The 8,760-nt window shown below is 38.7% G+C and overlaps 2 protein-coding genes across 2 annotated transcripts; both read right to left on the reverse strand.

The window, feature by feature from the left end:
• Positions 1-352: 352 nt before the first annotated feature.
• Positions 353-3,847, reverse strand: LOC101293890 (valine--tRNA ligase-like). The gene is made up of 6 exons (XM_004301403.1): positions 3,746-3,847; positions 1,270-1,326; positions 1,017-1,177; positions 851-927; positions 701-771; positions 353-601 (listed from the first exon to the last, which is right to left on the reverse strand). Exons 1-6 carry the CDS (start codon positions 3,845-3,847, stop codon positions 476-478), a joined length of 594 nt encoding a protein of 197 aa, XP_004301451.1. The 3' UTR covers positions 353-475.
• A 269-nt stretch (positions 3,848-4,116) lies between these two features.
• Positions 4,117-4,674, reverse strand: LOC101294181 (ethylene-responsive transcription factor ERF022-like). Its single transcript, XM_004301404.1, has one exon. It carries the CDS (start codon positions 4,672-4,674, stop codon positions 4,117-4,119), a length of 558 nt encoding a protein of 185 aa, XP_004301452.1.
• Positions 4,675-8,760: the final 4,086 nt, after the last annotated feature.

Here is an 8,760-nt window from a genome sequence, read left to right on the forward strand (position 1 = left end):
ATTCTGGTGTTGTGGAGGAATTGTTCTCGACGCCGCCCTCGAGCCGAAGATGAGCCTCGTGTCGACAGTTACTGGGGAGTACGACGGATTCGCCGGAGAGAGATGGATGATGGATTCGCCGGAGACACAGAGAATTAGGGTTTTCAGCGAGATTGAGAGAGGAGCGGTTTCGATAGTTTTGAGGGAAAGTGAAATGATTTTTGAAACGAAAATCAGAGGTGGGGGACTCAGATATGGGGGTAACGGCGTGGATGGGGTAACGGCGTCAGTGGCATAATTCGTAGTTATTTTCATTCTTAGGGGCAACGCTTTAAGAGAACAGTGGCATAGATCGTAATTTTTTTTATTTTATGGGCAACGCTTTAAGAGATTTAAATAGAGGTACTGTTTTATCATCAATGAACATTTATTAACTGTGTTATCATTTATTACATCTAACTGTACCTTTTTATCATTGGCCCTATATTAATTGTATTCACTTTTTCTTTAACCAAGTACAAATTCCTCCATGAACCTGAGTTGCAATCCCAGCATGGTCCATTCCAGCAGGCACCAACAAGGCATTGTATCCTGACATTCTTCGCCAACGAATCATTGTGTCCTGCATATCACGAAATAACGTCAAATTATTAGTTTTCCAGACAACCTCTGGAAGCCACCGATGGACAAAACAAATTCAGGAATTTATCATAGACGCAACCTCGATAGCAGCAGTAAGAGCATGGCCAATATGAAGCGCGCCGGTTACATTCGGAGGCGGCAAAAGCGCAACTCATGTAAGATAGAACCAGTTAATTCTGCCACTTGATATCAATACAAACCCAAGAACAGAAGGCGCGCGGTAACACACATACAATCACATAAGGAGGTTTGGAGCTCTTAGCATTTTCTTTAAAGCACCCTGATTTCTCCCACCACGGATACCACCTAAAACCAGCAAGCACAGATTACAACATGCACAGCATACAATTCAAAAAATGGACAGCAAAATCGTGCTAAGAAAACACGAAACTCACTGTTTCTCCACGGCATCTGTACTGTACTGTTTGGCCATCAGCTTAAAAAGCTGCTTCTTCTCGCCAACCGGAGTTGGAGGATCAACAAAATCAGCTGCATTTTCGTCCTCCTTATTTCCACACTTCACATTCTTCTTCGAAGCCGCATTCGCTTGTTGTGCCTAAAACCACATCAATTCGAATACATAAACACCTCAAATGTGATTGAAATTGCATCCAAATTCACTCAAAATCCAAACCAAACGATAATTACCTGGAACTTGGCAGCTTTCCCTAACGCTTTTTGCTTCTTCAACTCTTTCTCTCTTGCCTGAAATCAACAATTTCCTTCAGTAAAAAAATTAACGAAATTGCAGGCTATAATTACATTAAGCAATCGGTAAAAGTAAAGATACCTAGCTTCTTGTTCTTGCTCTTCTTCTTCTCCGGATCTTCGATCCCAGAGTCCATCTACAATTCTACATACAATTAAACAGTCCTGAGTTAGATGAAGCGATGAAACCCAAGGTTGAAATTTGGCGGTGGATTTTTACTTCCAGGTTTGCCGGCGGAGAACGGAGACGACGGAGGAGATAAGGTGCAGCTTTGATCTGGTTGCCGATAAAACTCTGCCGCTTCGCTAAAACCCTAAAGTAGCTCCCAAACATATATAACGTTTTGCCTTACAATTACGGTTCGGCTTCTATACATATCTATCTGTATGGTATACATTAAGCTGTGAGCCATTTGATTTTTTAGCAATTCAAAATTTAAGACGATCAGACAGCTCACGGCTTGATGTAGCAATTCGAAACAAAAAAACAAAACAAAAACCCCACAAGAATCAATAACTTTCCCTTTCTGCATGCTGGGACAGTAGTATGATTACTGATTAGAGAAAAAATTACATGTACAAGAATACAAGATATGTTACCCTATGAAAATGTACTCAATATGTTAGGTTAGTTGAATTCATGCCAAGTTTTATATTTCTGAGCTTCTTGCATGAGTCATAGTTCTTACGGATCATGTAATGGCCTGACCAGAGTGCAGGCAGTCAAATATGGCTCCTCGATCAATTGCCCGGAAGGACTGATAATGATGTCATAACTATAAGACACTAAGCTGAAGAATTAAGCAACACACTACTGGCAGAGTTCTCATCATTCAGTCATCATATTATCTCTTCAAGCGAGGCTTAATTTACAATTGTGGTTCTATTTTTTCAGTTACAGACTTACAGGCAAGTTGAAAGCAGTTTAATTATAACTACAAACTCAGTGATAGATATTGGTTAATTATGCAAACTCATGCTGTAACACCCTGACCCCAAATTTAATTGGGATAATCCAGAATTTTACGGGTGGAAAGGATTTGTTCTACCCAAAATCTTTTATTCGTTCATAAATATATTAAAACTGAAAACAATTTAAATCAAAGAGGACAAGGTCTGCTTTCACCTCATGTTCTTATATGAGTCGCCGGAATATGAAGACGAACCATCAGAGCCTCCAAATCTATCGAGCTTCATACACCTTCTTCATCCTATAATAGAGCAAACCAAGATTATTTGAGGTAGAGTGAAAGCACGTGAGGAAAAACATTAAAGGAGAGCAGCGCCTCCCCCGTCATGGTTCATCCGATGAGGTTTTGAAGCTTCTAGAGCCATAAGGCTTCCCCGACTGTATATCCGAGTAGAGGAGTGGGAGTCAGGAAGTCGGTGATTCCCCCTTTCCGCCTCCTCCTTCATCATCAACAGTTAATCGACATTAATGGGTGTAAGAGCAAGGAGTGACTGAATAAGTCCGTCCTCTCTCTTTTCCCCCTTCCCAATCGAAATCCCCAGAAGAGTGAGTGATCCCCCCTTCCAGGAGGTTCGCGTCCTCTCTTTTTTTTCTTCTCCTTCCCTTTGTCGGTTTTAATTCCACCCTTCTAGTCTCTTCCACATTCTTTATTTATTATTATATTATTATTATTATTATTTTCCAATAGTCGGGTATTACACGTGCTTACCCTCAAAGTTGCAGTGGCTGGTTTTCTCGAGGCACATGATGACTATCCGGTACTCCTTGCCGCCTGTACACTACGCAATATGTCCTCTTTCATGTACAACATATTTCTCGTATACACATAGGTTTGGTGCTGCCAAGCTGATTAGTGTTAAGATTGCATTGTTGCATGTTTATCTCTCTATTCTGGCTTCAGGGTTTGGGTATACTTTTTCGGTTTTTCCCCAAAGGTTAGTATGAGTTTGTTGAAAAGATATAAACCTTCTTCGGTTTTCCCCATTGTAATTTGTAAATGTAGGAGAAGGCGAGACAAGCAGGCAATCCACCATTCTCCATGGAGAATACGATCCGTTCCAATAGAAGGTTAGAGAGTTATTCCCAATTAAAACAAACTATATCTAACGCGCAATTTGTCATACAAAGAGTGACAACTAAAAATTGAAAAGAGATCTTAAAGCAAGTCACAATCATCAAGTGAAAGTTTTCATTGGAAAATCAAAATCATCCAAACACATCAGTCGTTTGATTCCCTTCTCAAAAGATATGTGAAAAATTATAGACATTTGATGTAAACGACTATATACGCATCTCCATTGTTTAATACAAAGGCACAATAGATGATGACATGTAACAAATGATACTGAAACAGAAGAAGATCGAGAGGGTTTGAATGTATTATATATTTATGTGTTTCCAACTGTGAGACCAAACGAGCTCGATTGTCATGATCACCCTCATCACCTCTACATCTATAGAATTAGCAATGGAAGACGAAAATGCATCAACAACGTCCGCTGTAAGATCTCTATCAACTCCATCATAATTATGCAGTAAGAGCCTCATTCTTGCTCCCAAACACTCCTCTATTCCGAAGGTGCAAATTAATCTCGCATAAAGTCTTGGATTGGAATTAATCAAATTACAATTAGGAATTGGAAATTCTATAAACTACCATCAATTGATCGAGGAGTATATATATAACTAAAACATAGATAATATGTATTATTTTGTCTACGTTCTGAATGAATATGTTGAATATTATTATAGCTAGCTTAGCTTGCTAGTTAATTGGCTAATTACTATATTGTCATTTATATCTGAAAAGCAATAAACTAGGAGTCCCATATTGACTGATGCAGCAAAACATCCTCATGGTCATCATAGAAACCCATAGATGACGACATGTCCTCCCCAAAAACCAAAGCCTCGTCACTATAAGACATGTACATGTCCTGCATCCACATCATAGGCGAGTCCAATGGCGACTCATTAATCGCCTGAATTTGACTCGGCGACAGTCCCACCGTCACCGGCGCCGCGCCACCACTCGATCCACCAGCCACCTCCGTCGAAACCGAATTCATAGGCTGACTCCTAAACCTTATTGCATTGGCCGCCTCTTGAGCCGCTAACTGCACGTCGGTGGGATTCGAACTCGCAGGCCTCGGAAGACTATCAACCATTTCGGGAAAGTTAAGCACCACACCTGGTCCTTTGAGGTGTAATGCAGCCGCATCATAGGCCGCGGCCGCCATTTCTGGGGCCTCGTAGCTTCCTAGCCATATCCGGCTTTTCTTTCTCGGCTCCCGGATTTCGGACACCCATTTGCCCCATTTTCGCTTGCGTACGCCTCTGTACTTTGCTGCAGGCTCATCATGCACTTCCTCCATATCTGCGGGGAGGTTTTGATTGTTAGTTTCTGGGGGAAGAAGAAGAGAGGAGAGAAAGAAGAGAGTAGATTTTCTGCGGGAAACGAAAAGGTTTCAGTAAGAAACTAAGAGTTTGTGAAGTGGGTGAGTGGGGATTATATACGATTGTGTTTGTATGCATCGGTGATTATAATAGGATTATATTAGGAGATTGCTACAGTGAGCTTCGATGTAGTCACGTACTAAGTGGGAAGATGCTGGCAATTTGAACGTGTGCATGGGTTGTACTCAGTATTTTTTGGAAAAGAAGCAATTCACATCATGCCACGTGGTTATGTTATGTATAAGTGTATAACAATTACGTTCTGTGCTACTTCGGACAAGCTAGGGATGATAATCATCTAGCTAGCTAGCTTTCGATTATCAGAAACTAGTCCAATATGGATATAGGATAGGATATGTATGATGTTATCTCTAAGATCATTTTTAGTTTTATATACAATTGTTGATCTATACTACATGATTACATTATGTTAATTTGAAATTCATATATAATGCTTCTAACCTTTGTACGCTAACTCTAATTTCCTTCTTTCTATTCTACATGTATCTTTTTTTTCCATCATATTAACGTCTAATTAGTCTCCCGTAAGCCAATCGAACTCGTTATCTTTTACATACAAATTAACAGAAAGACCTATACCACTAAATCAAATGGTATTTAACTCTTTACATATAATTTTTATCAGAACCATCATATATATTTTTAATTTTTATAATTTTTATCAAATGATTATGTTCATTTTAGTAAACATAGGTCAAGCGATAATCGTAGTCATTTGCATAAACAAAGTACAAACAATTTATCAAATAAAATAAGAATTGATGAGACTAGAAAATAACTTTAATCCGATAATAATTGAGTATATTTTTGTTGTTCGGTTAATTACTCAACAGAGCAAGATAAGATTTGGAAGACTTTGTTTGTATTCAGAAATGAAGGTACACACGTGGATGCATGACACATATCATATTATTATATGTACGACGACAATGTGAACTAAGCTAAAGAAAATGATTTTTTAGGTCAACTGGTCAAACCGACTTGAGTCAAAACAGTGTAGTTTCCGAAAGTGAAACAGCTGTTTCAAGCTAGCTAGCTTGTCGCTGAAAAACCCAGTAAGTTTCCATTTTTGTCACCAAACAGCAACATTGAAATTCACACCTGCCATTAATACTGCACCACTGTCCTTCACCGTATCATGTCCCCCTTAATCGTACGGCCTGCGCGTTGTGATAATTAAGGAACTTCCCTTAGTTCCTTATGAGTCGCTGACAGAGATTTTGTCTGTTTTTTGGGTCGACGAAACGAAGTACTATCCTTATGTACTTACAGATACGGAAGAGTACGTTGCGAAACTCTGAGTTAGCTCATCCTGCATGTTGGGTCACACTTACAACGGAAATAACAGCTAATTTAATATAACTCTATTTTTCTCAAGTCTAAAGTATCAACATTTACTTAATTAGAACATTGAACTTTCGTTATATACATACACAATCACGTACACTATGTATGAATACTTTAAGCAGACTCTAATTTAATAAAATATACACTATCTCAATATATATAAAGTTATAGATCAATCAACTTTTGCATCCTACCTAATCTACTTCATCATTCGGTATGTATATTATTATACGATCAGTTATTCATGTATCATATAACTTAAGTTATTCTATGAGATAATTATGAGAAACAAAAAAGCGAATTGATATATTAACTTCTTAATTACCATATTTAGCTAGCACGTACTGGCTATCTATATGGTCATAATCTCACGAACTGAAAGATTTTAGTTGAGGTTACACTTAATTACTTGATTTTGCAAGCAAAAGCTAAAGTCATCACACCTCTACCTAACTATACAATGACTTAATAATAATTTTACCTGCTTATACAGAAACTTCCATTAATCCCCATTTTGGATACACAGCTTAACAGTTGGTCCTTAGTCCTTATTGATTCGTACGAATGTCCAAAACAAAAGCTTAATTTACATCACTTACACGATTGCATGACTGCAGTGTAGGAGCCTCATTGACGACTGGTACTTACAATAGCAAATTAGGAAACATTATGAGTCGCCGATGCCAATTTGACCTAATCCGCATCATTCATATGTATAGCCTTCGTTTGGTTACCTGAACTTGATTTGCACATACCCACAATATGATATTTAGTGTTATATATAATGCCCACTAGGGATGCAAGTCTTGTAACCTATTATTCATCGAGCTAGCCCAACACAAACAGCCTGCTCTTGTAGATATGGCAAGTCTTGTAACCTTTCATACTCAACAAAGTCTCTACACAATCCCAATAGAAATTTGATGAGTTTCTTACTGAATTTAGAGTCCGAAGACGATAGAATATCAAGTCTTTTCATATAAATCCCTCGTCTTTCTCACCATCATTTTCGATTTTTCCAAAATGTGAATTTCTCTCTTTACTCGTATACGAGTGAGATTTCCAATTATCTTTGATTACATATGAGATTGTAAATATATTACAGATGACAACTACAAGCAAACTAGCAAGTTCATTTTTTTTTTTATTATTGACAAGAGAAACCCTTTTTGATTTAAATTTGTTTCAATTAAATGGAGAAGCCAAAAGTCTTGTTGTTTTATAGGATATTTAGCATAGAACGCGAGCTGAATTTACTGAAAGGGATGCAGGAGTACAACAACTTGAAGGAGAATGATCAATGGGGTTGATATGGATGCCTTTTACGAGTTTGTTAATGACTCGCTCAGTGTGAGTGTTAGGAAGTCACAGATGCAAGAGAAGGTGAAGCAGATGAAGAAGAAGTACAACAACATGGCCAAAATGAAGACTTCCATGCCCAAACAGGGCCATGAGTTGGAGGTCTACGAGCAGATAAAGAAGTTCTGAGGTGGTGGAGATGTTACTGAGGTAGAGTAACAATCAAGTCTAATGGGAATGGGAAGATGGATCAGGGTGACAAGGCCAAGGGTTTGGCTTATCGTCAGGCTTCAAAGGAGGCATTTGCATCAGTTGCTCTTTTTTACGAGACAGTTGTATTTGACAATGCTCTTAAAAAGCTAGGGTTTTGGGAGAGTTTTGTGAAGCAATGTTTGGGGTTAACTGATAAGTCAAACCGTGCAGAGCTAAATGATAGGTGGGTTAGGTTGCATGTTGTTGGATTAGAGATTTTTTTAGAGAGGGCTGAGCTCATGAGAGCCCAGGCCATGTTGATCTAAGAGGCCCTTAAGCCATTGGACAATTAGCTAGGTGGTAAGGAACAGATTATACCACCACCTTCCTACTTATGTGAGATGAGAGAAGACCGCAACCTTTTCAATATCTAAAGGAATGCCTGGAACTAAAAAATTCAAATTAGGGAAGGACGTCTTCTAAGTGAAGCTGGGAATCCTATATCCTGATTTGTGTAGTGACCTAATCACTGCACACTTATGCTATAAGCTAATTTCTACTTACTTAAAATTTTCGCGATGCCTTACAGCAGAACTATACAAGGTTCAGGTGGGGAGGCACCACACAAAAACAAGAAAATTCTTAGGAAATCTTGGGATCTTTTATGTAGACAAAAGGAGGAACGAAATTTAGTATTCTGTATTCTAAGAGAGAAGTTTTGGGAAGCTAGAAATGTTTTAGAGGAAAGAGGTGAAATCATCATTTCAGACTTTCAAAGAAATTGAAAAGGAAGGCAAAAAAGTTTGTGACTCTCCCTTTTTATTTATTCTTGTCAAACTACTAAAACCTATCTCTCTCTATCTAATCTCAACTCTCTGCTTCTCCCAATTCCAAATCATTTTCTGCAAATCCAATGGCAAAATCCATGCGCCACACTCTCTGATCTTGCATAATCAATCGGAGGAAGAAGCCATTGACTCTGCTTCTCCTGGAACTGAGCAAGCCACTTCCTCCCAACTCAAGAAGCAGCCGAAATCTAGCAAGCCTCAATCTTCTCCCTCCTTTTCCTGCGAGACTAGGTTTGAATCCGACTTCGTGTCTGAAGGGACGGATGAGTGGATGCAGTAGCCCATCAAGATTAGGTC

The sequence above is a fragment of the Fragaria vesca genome, linkage group LG5 (assembly GCF_000184155.1).
Source record: "Fragaria vesca subsp. vesca linkage group LG5, FraVesHawaii_1.0, whole genome shotgun sequence".
Taxonomy (NCBI): Eukaryota; Viridiplantae; Streptophyta; class Magnoliopsida; order Rosales; family Rosaceae; genus Fragaria; species Fragaria vesca.